At 33.7% G+C, this 21,150-nt stretch overlaps 10 protein-coding genes and 1 non-coding gene across 11 annotated transcripts; 2 read left to right on the forward strand and 9 right to left on the reverse strand.

Annotated features, from left to right (window-relative positions):
- Nucleotides 1–378: 378 nt before the first annotated feature.
- On the reverse strand, nt 379–1,401 carry AHA1 (Aha1p; the record flags this gene model as incomplete). Its single annotated transcript, XM_019185424.1, has 1 exon — nt 379–1,401. One exon carries the CDS (start codon nt 1,399–1,401, stop codon nt 379–381), a length of 1,023 nt encoding a protein of 340 aa, XP_019041943.1.
- Nucleotides 1,402–2,699: 1,298 nt separating this feature from the next.
- On the forward strand, nt 2,700–3,320 carry WICANDRAFT_76905 (glutathione S-transferase family protein; the record flags this gene model as incomplete). Its single annotated transcript, XM_019184465.1, has 1 exon — nt 2,700–3,320. The coding sequence occupies one exon, from the start codon at nt 2,700–2,702 to the stop codon at nt 3,318–3,320; it is 621 nt and encodes a 206-aa protein (XP_019041944.1).
- Nucleotides 3,321–3,598: 278 nt separating this feature from the next.
- On the reverse strand, nt 3,599–4,618 carry WICANDRAFT_25019 (uncharacterized protein; the record flags this gene model as incomplete). Its single annotated transcript, XM_019181088.1, has 1 exon — nt 3,599–4,618. One exon carries the CDS (start codon nt 4,616–4,618, stop codon nt 3,599–3,601), a length of 1,020 nt encoding a protein of 339 aa, XP_019041945.1.
- Nucleotides 4,619–5,788: 1,170 nt separating this feature from the next.
- Nucleotides 5,789–7,543, reverse strand: TCP1 (chaperonin-containing T-complex alpha subunit TCP1; the record flags this gene model as incomplete). Its single annotated transcript, XM_019185425.1, has 2 exons — nt 5,789–7,428; nt 7,504–7,543. The coding sequence occupies 2 exons, from the start codon at nt 7,541–7,543 to the stop codon at nt 5,789–5,791; spliced, it is 1,680 nt and encodes a 559-aa protein (XP_019041946.1).
- A 561-nt stretch (nt 7,544–8,104) lies between these two features.
- CDC42 (Rho family GTPase CDC42) lies at nt 8,105–8,746 on the reverse strand (the record flags this gene model as incomplete). Its single annotated transcript, XM_019183058.1, has 2 exons — nt 8,105–8,638; nt 8,699–8,746. The coding sequence occupies 2 exons, from the start codon at nt 8,744–8,746 to the stop codon at nt 8,105–8,107; spliced, it is 582 nt and encodes a 193-aa protein (XP_019041947.1).
- Nucleotides 8,747–9,290: 544 nt separating this feature from the next.
- Nucleotides 9,291–9,936, reverse strand: WICANDRAFT_88522 (response regulator). Its single transcript, XM_019186159.1, has one exon. The coding sequence runs from the start codon at nt 9,886–9,888 to the stop codon at nt 9,529–9,531; it is 360 nt and encodes a 119-aa protein (XP_019041948.1). The 5' UTR covers nt 9,889–9,936; the 3' UTR covers nt 9,291–9,528.
- A 364-nt stretch (nt 9,937–10,300) lies between these two features.
- On the reverse strand, nt 10,301–11,377 carry WICANDRAFT_88523 (uncharacterized protein; the record flags this gene model as incomplete). The annotated part of the gene is made up of 1 exon (XM_019186160.1): nt 10,301–11,377. A coding segment is annotated over exon 1 (788 nt), but the record flags the coding sequence as incomplete, so codon positions are not given.
- A 2,127-nt stretch (nt 11,378–13,504) lies between these two features.
- WICANDRAFT_88524 (uncharacterized protein) lies at nt 13,505–14,429 on the reverse strand (the record flags this gene model as incomplete). Its single annotated transcript, XM_019186161.1, has 1 exon — nt 13,505–14,429. A coding segment is annotated over exon 1 (823 nt), but the record flags the coding sequence as incomplete, so codon positions are not given.
- A 3,684-nt stretch (nt 14,430–18,113) lies between these two features.
- Nucleotides 18,114–20,096, reverse strand: GCD6 (translation initiation factor eIF2B catalytic subunit epsilon; the record flags this gene model as incomplete). Its single annotated transcript, XM_019185426.1, has 2 exons — nt 18,114–18,116; nt 18,231–20,096. The coding sequence occupies 2 exons, from the start codon at nt 20,094–20,096 to the stop codon at nt 18,114–18,116; spliced, it is 1,869 nt and encodes a 622-aa protein (XP_019041951.1).
- Nucleotides 20,097–20,495: 399 nt separating this feature from the next.
- WICANDRAFT_t18 lies at nt 20,496–20,616 on the reverse strand. Its single transcript has one exon. It is a non-coding gene; the product is annotated as a tRNA-Ile (tRNA).
- Nucleotides 20,617–20,750: 134 nt separating this feature from the next.
- Nucleotides 20,751–21,138, forward strand: WICANDRAFT_60796 (uncharacterized protein; the record flags this gene model as incomplete). The annotated part of the gene is made up of 1 exon (XM_019183059.1): nt 20,751–21,138. A coding segment is annotated over one exon (388 nt), but the record flags the coding sequence as incomplete, so codon positions are not given.
- Nucleotides 21,139–21,150: the final 12 nt, after the last annotated feature.

The raw sequence follows: 21,150 nt of genomic DNA on the forward strand, positions 1-21,150 counted from the left end.
GTATTTTTCAGTTGAGACTTCTCTGTTTGTTATATGAGATGATTCATCAAGACTCTGGGGATCTAAGGAATTGAGTGATAAGGATAAGCTGATTGTAGACAAATGTTTCAGCGGATTGGTGACCGAGCTTGACTGTTTTTTGTGGATTGGTGTTGCGTTCCTCTAGATTCTTTTGGCCTTTGGAAATAGCACTTGAATCAACGCCAAACCCGTTCAATACTTTTTTCTTTGTTTACAGCCATTCGTCTTTGAAGCAATTATTTTTTCACATGTGAATTTTGATTAAACAGCACCTCGGTATAAAATCAGTCACCTGACACAGCCATCGGAAATATAAACTACACTTAAAATAATAGCAGAGAATGTATTTTCTTTTTACTAGAGAACTGCACCAAATCCAAATGTGATCTTGATGGCCCTAACATAATAATTTTCAAAGTTACCTCTAACTTGGTCTTCTTCACCAATAGGGATACCTTTAAACAAGACATCTAATTTAGTTTCAGAATCACCTTGATGCAAACCAATAGTTAAATTGGCATAATGACCTTCCTTCCAGCTGTTTAGTCTCCACTGTTGCTCGATTGTTTCATTTGGGACCAATTTGGTAACTTTTCCTGAAACATTACCACCAAACAAAGTAAATTCATCACCAACTTTTAGGAAATCACCATTGAAACCTGGGTTCGCTCTAGTCCATGCACCAACTCTATTTTTCTCTAAAAATGTAACATATAATTGTTCTGCTGTAGTATTGAAGACAGGCTCTAAGTGTACTGTTGAGGTATTGTATTTTGGAACACTAGATGAAGATTGGGTAGGTGTAGGTTGTGATGATGATGTTGTTGAGTTTGATGTTTCGGTTTGTTTTTTATCAACTGAAGTTGAAGATGAGCTACTCTTGAGTTGATTTGCCTTGGTCAATTCTGATTTGACTTGGTCGGCTGGTAATTGAATATCAGAAGCATGAGTAGATAATAAATCTTTACCATATTGAGCAAAAGCTTTTCTCAATTGTGGGATCAATTTCTTCTTCACGACTTCTTTGATTTTAGTGTTCTCACTTGTTTCTGAAAACACAGAGACTTCGAATTGATAATCATCTTCATCTGAATCATAAGCAACTTCTGGAATGGTGATAGAACCTTTAACTGATGTTTCACCAACATTACCAGAGTAAGCAAGAGCTAGTTTCAAATCAAACAAACTGATAACTTTACCTCTTTTTTGGGCAACAATTGAATCACCTTCAACAGAAGTAACACCTGTGATCTTAGCATGTTGAGACTTGTCATCAGATTCAGCTTCAAGATCAACTAATTTTTCTTTAAAGTATTGACGGGTCCAATCAATACAGTTTTTTTCAACGTAATGCCAGTTGTTAGGGTTATGAACGACCATTTTTGTGTTTTTAAAAGATTAAATTAGTGTAAAGAAGTATGGAATAAGGTATTGATGGTTTAAATGATCTTTAATTTAAATTTTGGATCTGTTCTCTTCTGTGATTTTGTCCAAAGTTCGAGAAAAATCGATGAAGCCACGATGAAATTATGTAAGTTTATAGTGGTTGCTTAGTAATAGAATGTGTCAAAGTGTATTACAAATTTATCCTTTGAAGGCTTCTTTTCAACATTATTCGAATCTTATGAGGTGTCTGTGGTATCTACTGAGAGGATAAATCATGTAATCGATAGAAGATAGAAGAGGTCGGCCTTAACCTAGTCGTGTTTGCAACTGCTAGTCTCCCAGCCTGAAAAGCTCCCCAGACATGAAGGAGGTCTATAATTTGTTCTTACAAAGTGATCAATCTGATTAATTGAATGGTGAAGCAGCTTATCTATGGAAAATGATAGATCATAACTTACATATCATGGTCAGTCTGTATGTGACCTTCAACAGCTATAATATCAAAATTGGCCTTCAATATTAAAGTTGAGATGTTTCCATCTGGTATAATTAGGATTGACGCATCATCATGATAAGAGACAAGGTACTCGACCAAAAGGAATCAATATGAACTTACAACTAGATATGTTCAAAGTTAATAGGACTGCTTCAAAGTTAAGCCGGAGTCGCTATTTATGTTCAGCACAATCTTTTGTTGAGCTCCCTGTTTGTCATCAGAACTCACTGTTCTAACTCTAGTTGGGATAGACAATATGATGGAGTATTCAATTAATCTGACAAATGAAGTTTTAATTGGCCAGGATGCTGCATATTAGCCGTAATGAACCAAATTAATGTCAAGGGAATAGCTTACATTGACAGCTGCACTTTTGAACTCCAAAATTCATTGTAAATTATGATCTTAAACAGCAAATATTACTTATCAGCCAAATAAAACCTCTTCTGGGTGATTTTCATTGGACTGATCGGTTGTTTCAAGGTGAAAATTCAAGGTGAAATGATCAGAATATTCAGGTTTGGATGCTTTTTGGTCCACGGTGCGCGGCAGAATGAACTTCAAAGCCCCTATTAAAATTCATTTAGCCTGAAAGAGAAAATTCTTTTAACCAGAAAGATTTTCATTTAGCCTAAATCAAATCTTTTGAGATTTGGATCTGAGCAGATTCTCGAAGAAATTCCAAAATGTTGAGAAGGTGACATATAAATACCCTGGATGTTCTCCCTTTGTAAAAGAGTGTCATGATGGGAATATAAACATTATACATCCATACATATTCAACTAATCAATCACAATGGCCATCGAAGTTTTCACATTCCCAACTCCAAACAATTTCAAAGTTCTTTCAGCTTTAGAAGCTTTGAACCTTGAATATAAAATCCACAAAGTTGATATCACAAAAGGTGAACAACACCAAGAACAGTTTAAATCTGTCAACCCATGTGAAGTCACTCCAGCTATCAAAGACGGTGATTTAAATTTGGCTGAATCTGCAAATATTTTGGAATATTTGGTTTCTAAATATGATAAAGAACAAAAACTTTCTTACCCAGAAACTTCTGATTTATATTGGAAATTGAAACAATTCTTATACTACCATGCCACCGGTGTTTCAGCTACACAAGATAAGATTTTCGTCTTTTCAATGTTCCATAAAGATGTTGTTGGTGCTGTTGAAGCATTACAAGGATCTGTAAAAAACTATTACAACAAATTGGAAGAATTTTTAGCTAAAAATGGTACCGGTTATTTTATTGGTGATAAATTAACAATTGCTGATATTATTGCTTATCCACATGCTGCTATCGCTGATCATCATGGTGTTGATTTGGAAACCTTACCAAACTTGAAAGCTTGGAAAGAAAAACTTTCTCAAGAATCATTCATCAAAAAAGCCTATGCTAACTTTGCTTGAACATATCTGGATTATATGTACCTGCAATAAATATATGACAAGTGAGATCATATTTCATGTAAAATGACACTACGTTAACCTAGCTGTTATAAATATTATTATTAAATTGTTAAATATAAACATACAGTAGTTCTGGCCATAAAATCGTCAAATGGTATAAATAGTTGAATAAACAAGGTAGTCAAAATCTCTTGCAACCTCATAATTGAAGAATTAGAATTAAAAAGCAAAAAAAAATTCAATGGCAATGAATAGCACACTCTTGTTTAAATGTGTGATCATGGATTCATAAAATGATCATTAATGTCAATATTCAGACCTGGAGCCAAATTTGTTGTAGTCATTGAAGGTAATCCACCTCCAAGGAAATCCAACATCATATGCATACCACCACCACCACTATAATCATCAACATCTGCTGGTAATACTTTGGAAACACCTTCTAAAAACCAAACTTTATCCTTCATTTCAGTAGTGAATCCTCTCAATAGTGAATAATAACTTCTCATGATTCTCATTGCTGATAAATCACCAGACATTAATAAAGCTAAAAAAGTCTTGTCTAATAATGCTGGGAATGCAAATATTCTCAAGATGAAATCAGATTTATACTTTTCTTTATGTAATTTATCCAAATATGCTAATGTGATTAAATATGGAGAATCATATTCAACAGGGTATAAATCTGCAATTGAATCATCAAAGCAAACAAGTTCTGAAATTGATCCATTTTTTTCATTTATAATATCACCCAAATCACTCAAATCCACTGAAATGAACTTGTAAAATCTTGAAGTAACAGGCAATGGCCAAACAGCTGTTAATATCGTAGCAGCACCTTTGACATGGAAGATCCAAGCAGAAGCTGGCAATGACGTTGGTGATAAAGAAGTTGGTAATGAGGCATTAGCCAATGAATCCATAATTAATATTAAAGCAGAAGCAACTAGAGCATCTGTATTATCTGATGAAATCTCCAGTACGGCTTCTCTTAATAATCTCAAAGCTTCACCGCGATGAGTTGTGACACAGTTTTCTAAACCTTTAACAGTTCTTGAAAGATGAGTAGCGGAAAATGCCAATATTGAATGCATTAAAAATGGATAATTGAAGGCTAAACCTGGAATATCTTCACTCCAAATTTTTTCCTCGGAAATACCAGCTTTTGTAATTGATGGTGCAACCACTTTTGTATAATGATACATTAATCTCAAATCCAGCATGTTTAATGTAGTTGGTGTTGTGAAATTACCCAATGAAGCTGGGATTTGACTTTGTATTGAATTTATTCCATTCATACCATTCAGTTGTTGATGTGTTGATAATGGTGAAGTGGCAGATCCTGGTGACATGCTTGGTTGTGGAGATATTGTTGGATTATTTGATATTGAATTCAAATTTATTGTCAAATTATTTCTTGAGTCTATTGAATTTCTTGACATTGTTGGTGTATGATCTGTAAGCATAGCTGATCTGGATAAGGCAGCTTGATCCATTGATGGTGATTTAACTGTAAATGTTGGGAAGGTGATTTCTGGATGTTGCTGAAGTATTCTATGCAAATGCTGCTGTTGTTGTTGTTGAGTTGATTGACGAAAGTTCTCAAGACTGAAATTCTCCTTGTCTTTGATACTTGGATTGCGCAATTGATCCTTTAGACTGTTTGGAATCACAAGTTCTTCTTGCTTGACAGATATTTTAGGAGATTTTGAAGGAGCTCTTGATAGTTTAACCTTTTTTTGTACAGGATCACTATAATGACAATCAATACCCATATTCTGACACTTGACACATATCGGTTTAGTTTCATCACATTTGACCCTTCTTTTCTTACAAGTATCACATCCGTTCTTGGACTTGTTGTGGAACTTCCTCTTCCCTGTAGAAGTTCGGCTAACCTCTTTACCATCAATAACAATCAGATCTGGTTTATGAAGTCTCTTCTCCTTAATATCTTGGGCGGTTGCCTCGTCGTGTTTGGATATTATAGAGCTGTAGTCGCCATCGAATGGCGGTGAGTACTCTTGCAAGTTATCGTTTGACGAAGTGGAGGACATCTCTATGTAATCAGCACTCAATTGACTCAATGGACAACACCCTCTCTCTCTCTCAGCTCAGAATATTTGAATAGTCAAGTTGAATCGACCTTCGCTCGTATAGTTGAATATCACTGAAAGAATGGATGGCAAGCTGTGGAAGAAAACCGTTGATTGTTCGAATAACCGTTACTTGATTTCTAAACAACACAGAGGCTCGTTTAACCTCTCTTTGCCAACTAAACGACAATTTTTTTTTTTGGAATTGAAAAATTTTGGCGTTTATAAAGCGACTTTTCGCAACGGGGCACACCACCATGTGACGATAGGAGAAGCGTGTTTTCAGTACAATAAGTTGATGGTCAATAAATAATAGGACGATAATTAACGTATATTTATTTGATTATCAAGAGGGGGTAAAGGGGAGCCACCTCAGTGGTCGTGGCCGTGTGGGTCCTCTTTAGGAGGTTCTGGGTCAACAGTGATCATGGTGTCAATTCTCAAAATGGCAATACAAGCCTCTAATGCTGATTTCAAAGACTTGATCTTACTGATGGTTGGTTCTAAAACCCCATTGACAGATTCATCCACAATTTTACCTTTGATCAAGTCCAACCCATAGTTTCTATAGTGTCTTCTTTTGGTATCTGTTGGTAAGGCGGATTGACTTGCACTATGGTATGATCTTAATTTGGCAATCAATTCTGATGAATCTTTTGCGGCATTAGCAGCTAAGGTCTTTGGAATAACTAATAAGGCATTTGCAAATTCTGCAATGGCCAATTGTTCACGAGAACCAACTGTTGTTGCAAAGTTCTCCAAATATATATTTAAAGCGGTTTCCACTGCACCACCACCTGGAACAATATTCCCACTTTCTAAAGTTCTTTTAACAACTGATAATGAATCATGTAATGATCTTTCCATTTCATCTAAAGTATAATCATTTGGACCTCTCAATATAATGGATGAAGATGAATGTGCTTTTGTACCTTTAACCAAAATACACTCATCATCAGAAATTCTTTCTTGAACAACTTCTTCAGCATAACCTAAATAACTAGTTTCAAAAGTTTCTTCACCTTCTAAATTGGATAAACTACTAACAAATGTAGCACCTGTAGCTCTTGCAATTCTTCTTAAATCTTCTTTTTTACAACGTCTAACAGCCATGACTTTAGCTTCAACAAATTCTTTTAAACATAAATCATCAATACCTTTAGTAGTCAAAACAACATTAGCACCTGCATTTATTATCTTTCTGATTCTTTCTAAAACAATACCATATTCTCTTTTACGGATCTCTTCCAATTGATCTGGATCATCTATATTTATTTGAACACCCATTGCCATTCTTGCTTTTTGTAAATTTATATCTAAAACTGCAATTTTAGCATTTGAGATTTTTTTAGTCATAGCTTGTGAGGCAACAGTACAATTTAATGCATAACCTTTAACTAATAAAGATTCAGTTGAGGATTTACCATGAGCTTTAAGTATATTGACAGCTTTAACTGGATATTTTGTTTCACCTTTACCATTAGTAGTCTTAACAGCCAACATAGCATCAACAACTAATTGTGAGAAAAAAGTTGAATCAGCACCAATGATTTTAGAAGACATTGATGTTTTAGCAATATTTATAATACATTCTTTACCTAAACTATCAACAGGTTGAGATAAAACTTCATTAATATATCTTGTTGCCTCTCTCAATGCAACTCTATAACCTGTAATAATTGTAGTTGGATGAATTTTATTTTTAACTAATTCATTTGCTCTTTTCAATAATTCTGAAGCAATAATAACGACAGAAGTGGTACCATCACCGACTTCTCTATCTTGTTGTTGAGCCAATTCAACAAGAATTTTACCAGCTGGATGCTGAACATCTAATAAACTTAAAATGGTGGCACCGTCATTTGTAACAACAACATCACCAATGTCATCAACAAGCATCTTATCTAAACCGACTGGACCCAATGAAGATTTGACAACATTGGCAACGGCTTGAGCTGCTAAAACATTTTGATTACGAATATCTTCACCACTAATCTTTTCACCACCAAGAACTTGAAGTAGATGTTAGTATTTATTGCGACTGGTGGAAAGAATAAGAATGGCAAAAAGCCAGCACCATTACTTACACAATGTTTCTGAACGGGCGTTACCAAAGACTTGAGCCATTTTGTAGAATATGAATCAATGAATAACTAGCTCTTCTTCTGTAGGCTTTCAAGATTTTGATCAAAATTCTTTTTTCGTCGATTTAATTTTTGCAAAATACACGTCTGAAAAGAAAAACGCGAAAAAAGTGAGAAATTGTTAGTTCTGATATTTACACAAGAAAGAAATTGAGTTTTGTATGGTGCGTGTGCTCTGAATTACGCTGACTTATAAGAGTTCTGCCTAGCGCCAGGCGGAACACCTTCTGCCTACGTGTTCACTCTCGCTCCAGAAAAAAAACATCAATTCAGATTAAACATGAAAAGCAACTAGTCAAAGACTCAAATAATTGAACAACACAAAATGTAGAGTTATAAAAATGGAAAAACAACAGATGATTATATAAAAATAGTTTGTTAGGTTATAAGTGTTAATTGGATAAAAAAAAATGATCCTCCCTGTAGATTGAAAATAAAATTTGACTATGAATTGTGAATAATGGACATTATGATAGATTTGTGAACTCTTTCTCCCCTAATTTGCTCTTTCTCTATATCTTTCCCTCTCCCAACTTTATCTCCCTTATAAAATGACACATTTCTTCTTTCTTTTTGGAGCTACAGACTCTGGTTCTAGTGCAGCGACAATAGCTTCATCAAATACATTCTTTAAACCTCTTTGAGTTAAAGCGGAACATTCAACATATTTCACAGCACCTAATTGTTTGGCCAATTTTTCACCTTCTTCAGGTTTGATTGGTGCAGCACCTTGTCTTCTTAATCTTTCAATTATAATTTGATCATCTCTAAGATCTACTTGAGTACCAACTATAATTGCAGGAACACCTGGAGCGTGATGATGGATTTCTGGGAACCATTTTTCTCTAACATTCTCAAAAGATGCAGGTGAAGTGATTGAAAAACAAACTAAAAATACATCTGTTGAAGGATAACTTAATGGACGTAAACGATCATAATCTTCTTGACCAGCTGTATCGAAAAGACCAAATGTATATGGTTCATCACCAATCATCACGGTGACAGCATAGTTATCGAACACCGTAGGAACATAATCTGCGGGAAATTTATTTGTGGTGTATGATATTAAAAGACATGTCTAATTGTAATGTTAGTATCGTGACAGCCCCTTTGGAAAGAAAAAATTGATAATACTCACTTTACCAACAGCACCATCACCAACAACAACACACTTAATTGTTTGCATTTTTATTTTCTAGTCTTCTCTCTTTGATTTGGTCTAAGTTTTAATTTTCAAAAGGGCCTAGATTAGATAGCTTCCTTGTAATATTCCTTTTTATTGATAATGTTGAAATGGAGACAAAAGGCGTGACAGTTTAAATTCCTCTTTTACTTCACTGTAATCTTCTCTTTTACTTCTTTGGGAGTTTTATTTCAATGCTAGAGGGATGTCTCGTGCTATGAAAGAATGGATGTTCTTAGTTATCTGATGTTGTGGTCAATCTTGAAGAGTGAGGTATGTTGATTTTTCTCGACTACTGAACGGTATTTTCTGATCTCAAGATGAAACAATTTTGATTTTTCGAAAAGGGCCAATTTTTTTTTTTTTCGTGAGAAGAAAATTTGGGCAAAAAAAACCAAAAAAAAAAAGATAAACAGTGAATCGAGAATCAGAAGCCATTGACTGGGAAATTTTGATAGTGAGACTGGGTTAGTTGATTGATTTGTATGGAGAAATAGGTGATTTTGCAGTCTTTCTCTCTTTTTCAGTTTTGATCCAATTTTGGTTTACACTCCTCTGTTCTTCGAGATCTCGTTCTTATTTAGATTACATACCGGATTCGGCAACTGCACACTTTTGAGATCTGACATTTTGCATCAAAAAATGTAGACTACGTCAATATCAACATTCTAACCTTTAAACATCCCCCATTAATTAAAAATTATAACAAATAAATATTAGGATACAACCTATCTTGTAACCGAACTGAAAGAATTAGCACTCAAAACTTTCCTACTAATAACAAATCATGACTGACCAGCAGTGCGCAAAACTTTGGCTAACTTTTCAGGAAGAATAGGTTTGGAAATAAAATCAGACATACCACATGAGATACAACGGTCTCTATCTTCCATCTCAACATTAGCTGTCAATGCAACAATTATTGGTAACAAATCAGTACCTCCATACAATTCTTCTAAATCTTTTGAAGTTTCAATCCCATCTTTTAAAGGCATTTGAATATCCATCAATATCAAATCATAATTACGGCCTGTGTCTTTAATCTTCTTTGCACATTTGGCAAGCGCTTCAACACCATGAATTGCTGAATCAGCTTTATAACCTAGTCTTTTCAAATGTTGTAATGCAACTTTAGTATTAACCATGTTGTCTTCAACCAATAATATATCCAATGGAACCTCTTGACTTAATAAAATTTTAGCAGAACTTTCAACCTTGATGATTTTAGGTCTAAGTGGTGAATGAGGCTCCTTAAAAGTAGCTAAATCTTGCAAAATGGAATTTAGTTTAACTCTTTGAAATGGTAACAACAATACTGGAAATTCATGTTTGCGTAATTCTTCAGGAATCAATGTACCATAAGGACTCAATAAAACTGTACTTTTCTTTTTTCCTGAGGTGAAAATAGATTGATCTTCAACCTGTTCACAAAACTTTATATTGATGAATAAAATGTCACATTCTTTAATCAACTCTGGATCAAGTTCCTTTTTTAAAATAACATTCAAATTTGATAGACGTTTAAGTTCGATTTCCAAAGATTTAACACCAAACTCGCTATCATCGATTATAACAGCTTGTCCTTTCAAGTCATCTAGTTTATCTGAATTAGCACATGTTTCAACTCTTGAAGTAATTGTTAAATAAAAAGTTGTACCTTCACCTTCCTCACTTTCAAAGGTCAAATTACCACCCATCAATTCAACCAATTTCTTTGAAATAGCAAGACCAAGTCCAGATCCTCCATAAACCCTTCTTGATGAACCATCAACTTGACTGAAAGCTCCAAACACTTTATTATAAGAATTGTGAGGTATACCAATACCAGTATCTTTGATACTAATAACAAATTCAAAAATATTATCAGAAGATATTCTTCTTGCTGAACTTCTAACAATAATAGACCCATTTTGAGTGAATTTGACAGAATTACCTAAAAGATTGATAATAATTTGTCTAAATCTTGTAAGATCACCTTTAACTGAATCAGCACCTTCAGTTTCATTGAAATAAGCCAATTCTAAATCTTTTGTAACAGCTTGTTCTGCAACTAGATGCATAGCACTCTCAATACATTCATTTAATGAGAAATTGGTATTCTCCAAATATAATGACCCATGTTCAATCTTGGAAAAAGTTAAGATAGCATCAATGATATTTAACGTCACTTTGGCTGATGATTGAATTGTTTCAACGTATTCATGTTGAATTGCATCTAGCTTTGTGTCTAACAAAAACCCAGCACAAGCAAATAATGAATTGAAAGGAGTTCTAATCTCATGTGACATGTTTGCAAGGAAAGTAGCCTTTTCAGCAGTAGCATCTTCAGCAGCTTTTTTAGCCAACATGGTTCTTTTATAAAGACGTGCCTTATCTAATGCAAAAGCAGCTTGTGTACACAACAGCCCAATTAAATTTAGCTTCTTTTCATGGAAAACAAGTGTACTCTTTTGAGATTCTAAGTATAACGCACCTAAAGTTTCTAACTCATTCTTGATTGGGACACAAATCATAGACTTTGGTTGGTGTTTATAGAAATATTGATCTGATCGATAAACTTGTTCAAAATTGAAATAATCTTCAAAATTACTTATTGGTCTTCCGTGTTCAACAACTTCACGAATCATGGTTTCCGGGAACAAAAGATTGGAGTCCTGAGATTGTAAAATATTGACATATTGAGTACCACCAACAGCCCTATACTCGATAACGCCATTTTCATTCAATAATGATAAGATTGCATATTCAGCACCTGAAACTTGAATAGTATGTTGACCAAATTTTCAATAATCGAATCAAAATTTATACTTTCTGAAATTGCCAAACTTGCTTTGATGACCGTTATAATATTGGAATTTTCAATATCAGAGTCAAGGAACTCGTCAATTTGACCCTTATCTTTTTGAAGAACTGTGGATAGCAAGATATTTAAAGATGAAATGTTTCCTTCACTTGGTTTTCTTTGTTTCCGATCAAGATCTTCAAAATCAATCTTGTCAAACACTTCAGGATAACGTTTTTTCAAAAGATTAACTTTTCTAATATGTCCTGATATGTGGAAATTCTTAGCAGCGTCTTTGAAATGTTTTCTAGCTCTCTTTTTATTTCGTGAAATACCATAAAGCCACGTACCACATCTTTCATGAGCATTTCCAATATCGTAAGGTAACCCATAAAACTCAGCTTTTTCAATAGCAGCAGCATAACAATCCAGTATTTCCAACTCGGATGCCCCCTCCAATTTTAGTAGCTCTGCTTCAAACAAAATTGCCTTTGATTCAAATAATTTTGGAGAGTTATATTTGCAAAATCTCATAAAAGTCAAGTAATCATCGATAACCTTTTTCTTTGTTTCAGTGGAAGAATTTGTATCATCAATCGTTAAATAAGCCCTTGTTGACATTGTCAAAATTGAAAAAATGGTTACTGGATAATCTTTTTCAAATTGATCTAGTTTCTTATCAGCAGTCCTTTTGTAATCTGTGTTATCTTCAGTCAATGATTCAATAAATAATTTTAATGCATAGAAGAAACATTTGAAATGTAATGATTCATTCTCAATTTTGAACTCAGGATCCTGTGTTAAGTCATATCTATCATCATATGGTAAATTTAGCAACACTCTGAAGAATCTGACTGTATGTTTGAAAAAATAAAGATTTGTTCGATCCTCCATTTCTGATTTATTAACTGATCTCATCAAATTATTGTAAACAGTTTGGGCATTCTCACCAGCAAACAACTTTAATATAGGTTTAACAGCAACACTCATAACAAATCCTGTAGAAAATCTGCTTGAATAATGTCTATATGAAAGAATAGTCATATCATGAAATTTCAATAAAGTATCAATAGGTTCCATAAATGATCCGATTGTAAAACAGTAAATGTAATAAACATGATTAGCAAAATCAAAAGATTCAGGTTTCCGTTTCAATAAAGAAATTCCCAAATCTGCATATTCTTGAGCACGAGCACTTGAGGTTTTAATCTCGGCTAATCCAATAGCTAAAAACCCAAGAGCTAAAAATCCTGATAGCCCATTTTCAATGGCATATGCAACCATAGTATAAGCCAAAGAAGTAATCAAATCAATTTTACCAGATGGCATAACAGAAAGCATCACTTCTGCCATAATTTCTTGAATTAATGAAACTTTTCTAGAAGCACTTTTCTTGATTTCACCGAGTGTTCTGATTGCAGCAATTGAAGTTGGAAATGAACTTCTCAAAATCTCAACATTTTTAGCATTCCATTCATCTTTTTGTTCAATATTGATTCCTTGCTTTTTTAGACAATCAATACCCACTTTAACAGATTCATCAATTCTATCTAACATCTGTAAGCAACGAATAGTATATAAAACAACTATTGGGTCTCTTTGGAAACTTGGTGAGTGTCTTTTGATGAAATCTAGACAGCCTTCATAGTTCTTCACCATCACTGAACATTTAACAATTTCAACATGTAGTGTATACAGAGCTTTCTTATCAGCTGTACCCTCCAATAAATTCTTGGAAACATTTAAAAACTTCAAAGCTGGAATGAAATCAAATAACTTGTAACAAAATTTTTGTGTAGCTTTCAACACCTTCAAATAAATACTAACCTCATCTTTATCATCAACTGAACCATAAGACTTACAGAAAAGGTCTGCAATTTCCAAACAACTATTCATATCTGTTTCAATAAAATCTTCATCTTTTGATTCATAAAGACGAAGCCCGCATAACTTGTGATATAAAGAAACTTGATCATTTTGCATAACTTTCTCTTGTAAAAACATATGGAAAGAATCATGAATTGGTGCAAATAATGCAAGTTTTGACATATCTTTCATATCCATATCATCAATTTCAAAAGGTAAAACTTCTTTTTCAAGATGGAAGGGGAATTTGTAAAAAATATTGATTGGATAGATCAAATTGTATTCAATAGCTTTTGATAAAACTTTGGCCACTGTTTGATGAGAATTTTTAGAAACAATTGATAAATCATATAATGAAAAGCTTGTCTTGTTGAAAATACAGGCAATGTATTTGAAAACTTCAATATCTTCCTCATTGAAAAATTGATCCAATCTTGCTTGATAAAGATCATCATTTGTTGATGGTATATTCTGAATTTTGTCAAAGTCAACATTCCAAGTGGGTATAATATTTGATGTTGAATCATATTTGATTAAATTGTTCAAGTGTAAATGTTGAATTATCAAAAGTGAAGTTAATGCATTACCTTTAGATTTTTCAAACAAGAATTTTGAAACAGATTGAACTTGAATATCTATACTTTTTTCATTTCGTTCAATATTTTCTTGTAGATTCAAATGACCTGGGATCATAAATTCTCTGGTATATTCCACAAAAGGTTCTAATGATAGATTTGGCATTTGAAATTCACGAAATTCAAAATCAATATTTCTTTTAAATTTTTGTAAATTGCCACCTAATGAAGTATCAAAAGTTGCTAATAATACAATTCTTGAATCTAATCCGTCTTTTGCAATCAATGCATTAACTTCTCTCCATAAATCTAAATCTGAAACTGAAAACCATTGGAAATCATCAAAAAATAATGTTACTGGGAAATTCTTCCCCAATGCAGCAAATAAAGATTTTAACAAGTATTTGAATTTCAATTCTGGCTTTGTTGGCAACATATCTGGGGTACCTGCATTAATGTTCATAATGTGTTTTGAATAATTTTGCCCCAATAAATCTTTCAATTCTGGTAAAAAATCAAATAATGGTGATAAATCTGAAGAAATGAGATCAAATATACATTCTCTGCAATGAACAATTTCAGCATCGTTACTTGATAGAATTTGATGAATCAAACTGTTTAGGATTGATATATAACAACCAAATCCATTAATTCTTGGACTGCATTTCCAACCAACAAAATAATGATTATTAGAAGCAACAAAAGTTTGAACTTCATTGACTAATTTGGTTTTACCGGTACCTGTGTCACCAGTCAATAATAATAAATGAACACCAGTTTCCATATTGTTATACAAATTCTTCATTTCATTTAAGCTAGATTCTCTTCCATAAAGACCTCTTGGTAATGTGAATTTCAATTCTCTATTCTTCATATCTTCAGATTTGAATGGGATTCCAGATAAGGCAAATTGTAAATCATCAATCAAATAATCACAACTTTGATAACGTTCAGATGCGCTTTTAGATAATAACTTCATGATAACATCACTTAGAAATTGATCCACACCAGCCGATTGAGGAGGTTCAGGAAATTCTCTGATATGTTTATTAATCAATTCCCTCCCATCAGATGCAATAAATGGTAAAAAACCAACCAATAATTGATATAGTATGATACCTATGCTGTAGAAATCTGCTCTATAATCTGCCAATCTATTAATTTCACCACTCACTTCAGGGGCCATATAAGGTAGCCAATCTATTAAATATCTCTTGTTTAAGGTTCTGTAACCTCTTGTACAATCTTCTGTGTTGTATGCAAAGCAAAAATCCCAACCAGTTATATATATTTCATTCATATCATTGATCAAGATATTTGAAGCTGTTAAACCGTTATGAGTGAATTGATGATTATGAATTTTTTTCAAAATTTCAAGACATTGAATCGTTGCTTTCAATATTTTAGATCTATCATCTTCCCCATTTATAACAAACACTTCTTTTAATGACTTCAAATTCAAAATATCTTCATAAACCATAACATAACCATGATTATCTTCCAAAGTTATGAAATCAATTGGATATAAAACACCATCAATATTTGTTGGTAGTGTTCTTGGCTCAGTGTTTCTTGATGGAGATTCTGGGCTATCATTGTTTAGGCCTGATAATGTATACCATTCATTGAAAAATCTTGATATTGAACCAGCAGAAACATATGAAGTATATTTCACAATGACGCTTCTCTTTGTCTTTTTATTGAACCCTCTATATAGATCACTTGAAATATTTGATAAAAGAATATAATCAGGTATGACTTCACGGGAAGAATCAGCTAAAACACTGTTTTGGTTACTGAAATTGAAAACTTCATATATGTCTTTAGTTATATTTGAATTTTTCTTTTTATTTGATGATAAAAGATAATCATAGAAGTTTGAATCTGAAGGGGTACCATCTGAAGCTGTACTTGATTCTGTTGAGAAATGTGTGACTGGTGATAATAAATCATCATTGAAGACTAGCTCTGAACGTTCACCTGAATTATTTGATATTGCCAACTTGGGGCTTCCAGGTTCATGTAATCTCTCTAAAGTAGTGGCGGTATCTTCAATCATCACGATAGCAGAGCGCTAGCTGGAATATAATCTGTTTGGTTCTCCAATCCTTTGATGAAGATGGTGATAATGATGGCAAATGCCTTTGATGTTGAATGTAGAAGACGATTTGTTTGGATCTATACTATGTTGGAAAGGAGCGTCTAATAGCAAAACAAATGGTAGGACTGTGGTATATGGATGAAGAAGGATAAGGTGGAATATGGAATATGGAATCTATTGGAATATTGTTGAATTGTAAACTAGTCAAAAAAAATTGCAGATGGTTTACAATTGTAAAGAGATGGAATTGAATTATCGTTCCTGAATGGGAAAATCTGGATCTAATTAGGTTCGGGTTCTAGCTCCATAAGCCTAGCCCCCAGGCAGCGTAAGCGTTGAAGTTCCTTTTGTTGCTGTCCTGAACAAATGGGTTGAATTTACCCGAGACCTACGCCAATGGGCATTGTCAATCCCTTGCACAACAATTGCAACAGCGATTTGCAAGGGAAAAGATTGAGATTGGAGTAGAATTACAATTTACAGGTGGCTCTTTAAACTTCTTTTGGCTTGAATTGAATCTCATCCACCCACAAAGTCGACCTAGGCTGGGACTTTTTTTAGCAAGAATTCTTCTCTAGAACTGGCCAATACGCTGATGGGTTCGATGCCTAAACTTTTGACCAATAGAGTCCACAAACAGCCGTTCAGGTCAAGGACGTTGAAAAAATAACCAGCTCCGTAAGCCAAAGATGCAGTCTCAGATTATGCGTTAATGTACAATCACCATAACATAGTAATACTACACGATACTAATCACCTTCTGTATTCCCTGACATTAACGACCCCTAAAAATTGTTCTTCCCATAGCACTAGCCGTTGGTTTTTTCAGACTTCTCTGTTCTTCATAAGGTCACCGCTGTCAGTTGATTGGGCAGAGACCGGCATATCCCCCAAATACGTCAAAAGTTTCTCCGGTGACTCAATCGTCAAGCTTGAGTCAGTAAGGACGGTCCTGTCCGCTGAAGGGCTCCTTCCAAAGTTTAGCGTAACCTACCACCTACTACCTACGACCTAGGTAGAGGCTCCTTCCAAAGCACAATCCTCTAGGCAGAAGTTATACTAGCACCTGGAACGAAAAAAATAATAGTTGAGCTTCGTAAACACATTGACACTGCATAATCGGCTTGTACATGAATCAATTATTTAATGCTGGAACTCTTAATTCAATGAACAAAGCTTTAACTCATGAGTACACTATTAGTATGTACTTGATCCAACTATTTCAATATCAAAAGTGTTTTAAAAGTAGGACAAGAACGTTTCTTTATTTTGCCTGTACTTTCCATCACAATTACTAGTTGCAAGTAGTAATCATCAAGACTCCAGAACTCAAAGACCATGTAAAGCTGATGGTCACTTGACAAACTTCTACAGCTAACAAAAACTCACGTTTCACCTAAGTTAACCTGAAATGCCCCATGGTTAGCCTTAAGCTCCATCTAACTTAACTAAACCGTAGAAGCTTTCAATGCTTTCGGGTACTACCCATTTGTCGTCTTCAAAATTGAAACTTGTTACTCTACTTGATTGATTGTGTTCTTCGATACAAATGACATTTGAAGACCTTGGACTCAAGCGTTTGTGTACACGCAGTCTAAAAAGACTGGTATTGCGTTGGTTGAGAATCTGTAATGATCCATTATATGCGTAGTGCTAGTATTCGAAAAAATCAAGATCCATGAAATATGTCAACATCAACGTGACGCGTTTAGCTTCATTAGTTTACATTAGCGTTTACTTTTTAGTTAACTAATAACGTACGTCAAGAACAATCGTCAGTACATTTTATCATATAATCAAGTCTCACTACTCCGTTTGCAAAAATTTTTATCTATGCAGACGCAGACTAACTTTCATCATCAAAATTGTATCGGCTAAGCAGCGTGAACTAAAGTTAAAATTTTAGATTGTATACAAGATTACCTGATCCAAAGAATTGCTACAATTCGTTTCTGTGTGTTCATTCCAGATTATTATTATTATTTAACCGTTATCGAACTTTTCTTATTATTATTTCCTTCTATACATGTAGATCAGGTACGGTATTCACTCCTCATCAGATGAATCTTCTTCAGCTTCTTCTAACCAATCAATAAACTTAGCACAATACTCATTATCAATTTCATCATCTTTCCACCATTTCAAAATTGATTCTTCATCAACAATTTCTAAATCATACAAAATACTTATTATGTATAACAAAATCTGTTTCCCTTGAGGTTTCAATGATGTTAATTCTTGTAATATCTTTAATAAATCAATCTCTTCTTCTTGGTCAAAAACTTGTCTTTTAAATAATGGACCCCATTGCTTGAAAATTTTATCAGTAGCCTCTTTAGTGTGTAATGTCTTTGTTTCAACAAAATGACAAACTCTATCAATCAATGCACTTGAAGTGGAAAATCTAACTTCATGATAAGTAACATTCAGACTCATTCTTAATGTGTTCAATTCTAATAAAGCAGTATCTAAATCATGATTGTTATCCATAGCACGCTCCACAGTGGCAATAGCTTCTTTTTCGAAATTTTCCTCTTCAAAATCAGTTGCAACACTAGTTGTTGAATAAGTTCTCTTCTTTTTCTGTTTAACTGCAATTTGGTTAATTGATGCAATGGAATCATCTGATAATGTTAATTCTCCCATGCTGTACATCAATGAACTAACCGGTTTAGCTGAATCATCCTCATAATCTGAACTATCAGATTCGTAAACATAACCAACACCAGCGTTCCCAACAACCGATGTATCAAAACTGTTGTCAACTTCTGATTCTCCAGAGTCTTCATCTTCATCCTCATCTTCAGATGAATTGACAAAACTTCTATTGGCATGCTTGACTGGTTTAGACGAAATTCTAACATCTTTATCAACTGTTTGGTTTTCTGAAATCATAACATCAAACCCAATAACTGAACCTTTATCTAATTTAGTATTTTGACCAATCTTGGAACCACTAGCCACGATGGAAAAATCAATTGTAGAGTTATCTTCAATTGTAGAGTTATCCCAAATATAACTGTTTTTAATATGAATGTTATTACCAATCTTACAGTTTCTACCAATAACTGAATTCTCAATCAAAGTACCATCACCGATAATGGTGTTTGAACCAATAGCAGTACATGATCCAATCTTACAAGATTGTGCCAACACAACATCATTCTCTTTATAAACATGTTTACCTTCATAAGAATATGATTGATTCTCCAAAAAATTAGAATCCGGACAGATTGGATAACACCATCTAGCCAATATATCTTGTGAAATTGCATCATAAGTTTGCCAACTTTCCACTCTTGCAGCATAATCATCAGTAATATATGCATAGATTGTTTTCTTCAAAATATCTGAAGATAATATACCTTTAACAAAATCTTTTCTTAAATATTGATAATCAAAATTTTCTTGGAAAATTGCAGGAACATGAGGTGAACAAATATCAACATGACAATCAATCAAATCATTTCTAATAACAAATTCATCAACATCTTCTAATAATTCAGGATCGATTTGAATGGCAGATTTTTTACCATCTGCAGGCGGTATATCTTGATAATATACACATCTGTTTGTGTTTTTATCCAATATAAAAGAGGCAGGTTCGGCATGAGACCTAGTTCTATGTAATGCACTTGCTTGAGTTAAGACCATTGTAGCAATATGATCCCTATCTAAAGCTTTTCTAGCCTTATGAACTTCCATAACTTTATCAAATTGAATATTAGTGACAACATCACCTGAGACTAATAAAAAATCACCAGTAATTAAACCTCTATTATCTAAATCTCTCATGGCATCACCAACAGATCTTGATTCTAATGTCATTATGGTTTGAATTTTAAATGGTGCCCAAGGTAAATTCCATTTTGAATTTTCGATATATTCTTGAATTTGATCAGCATGGGAGCAACACATTAAATAGACTTCATCAACACCAGCTTTTGCTAAAAATTCCAAAGTATATTCAATCAATGGAACATTTGCTAATGGTAATAAACATCTTGGTTTAACTGATGTTAAAGGCATGAATCTTGTTTCGAAAGAATCTGTTAAAACAATTGCCTGAAGTCTTTCATCCTTAACAATTTCTTTTTGTTTCTTGTTCTTTGGAGGCATCTTGAATGATATATGAATCAAGGAAGAGTATGGATTGAATCTATTTGAAACTTCAAACCTTTACAAGCTCTGATTCATGTCTATATTTGAATTTTTTGAATTTTTTTTCAAATCCGACTCATAAAAAGTCGGATATTAGGCCTTCTGTAGCCAATTTTCAACAATAATTTCCATTTTAGAGTCAGAAAGGTAGGAATTAGCACTAAAAAATTACTTTAGTTGAAACTTTATAAGCTTTAAAATTATAATAATGCAAAAAAAATACCAAAACTCTTCAGTTGGCACCAAAAAACAGGAAACAAAAAAATATGCTCGAGGTGGGGTTCGAACCCACGACGGTCGCGTTACTCACACAACTGTGACATTTTGCACAACGTCATTGATTTATGCCGCTATAAGCACGAAGCTCTAACCACTGAGCTACACGAGCACTGGTTGATGTTGATTGATCACTAAATTACCATTTCCATTGAATTAGGCTTAGGTAATCATCATAGTTCTGCTGCAAATGGTGGTGCCAAAAATTTTTCGGAAAAAAATGAGTCACGTGACCAGATCACTATTATGAAGGACAACTACTTTAACAGAAATACTGGTATTAGAGCTGCTAGATATGCCAATGAAGTAGACAAATTTAGGGCCCATGAAGTTCCTGAGGATACTATCTCACATTTCCAAGGATTAGCCTCAACAAGTGCTGAAGGTGGTGATTATTACTCGATTGTTTATGAAATTGAATCCAAAGGTTATGATCCAAATGAACAAATTACTAGAGAATTGCTGGTCGAAACCATCAATAAAACACTTCGTGATAAAATCAAATTAGTTCAAGCTGAATTAGAAGAAGCTATTGACGATTCTGCTAAGAGAGAGTCTTTAAAGCTCAAAATTGAATCATTAAACTCAATTATTATTTCAGCTGCTACAGATGGTTCTAAAAATTTGACATATGGTTTAATCAATG

This window comes from Wickerhamomyces anomalus (assembly GCF_001661255.1).
Source record: "Wickerhamomyces anomalus NRRL Y-366-8 unplaced genomic scaffold WICANscaffold_1, whole genome shotgun sequence".
In the NCBI taxonomy this organism is placed as follows: domain Eukaryota; kingdom Fungi; phylum Ascomycota; class Saccharomycetes; order Phaffomycetales; family Wickerhamomycetaceae; genus Hansenula; species Hansenula anomala.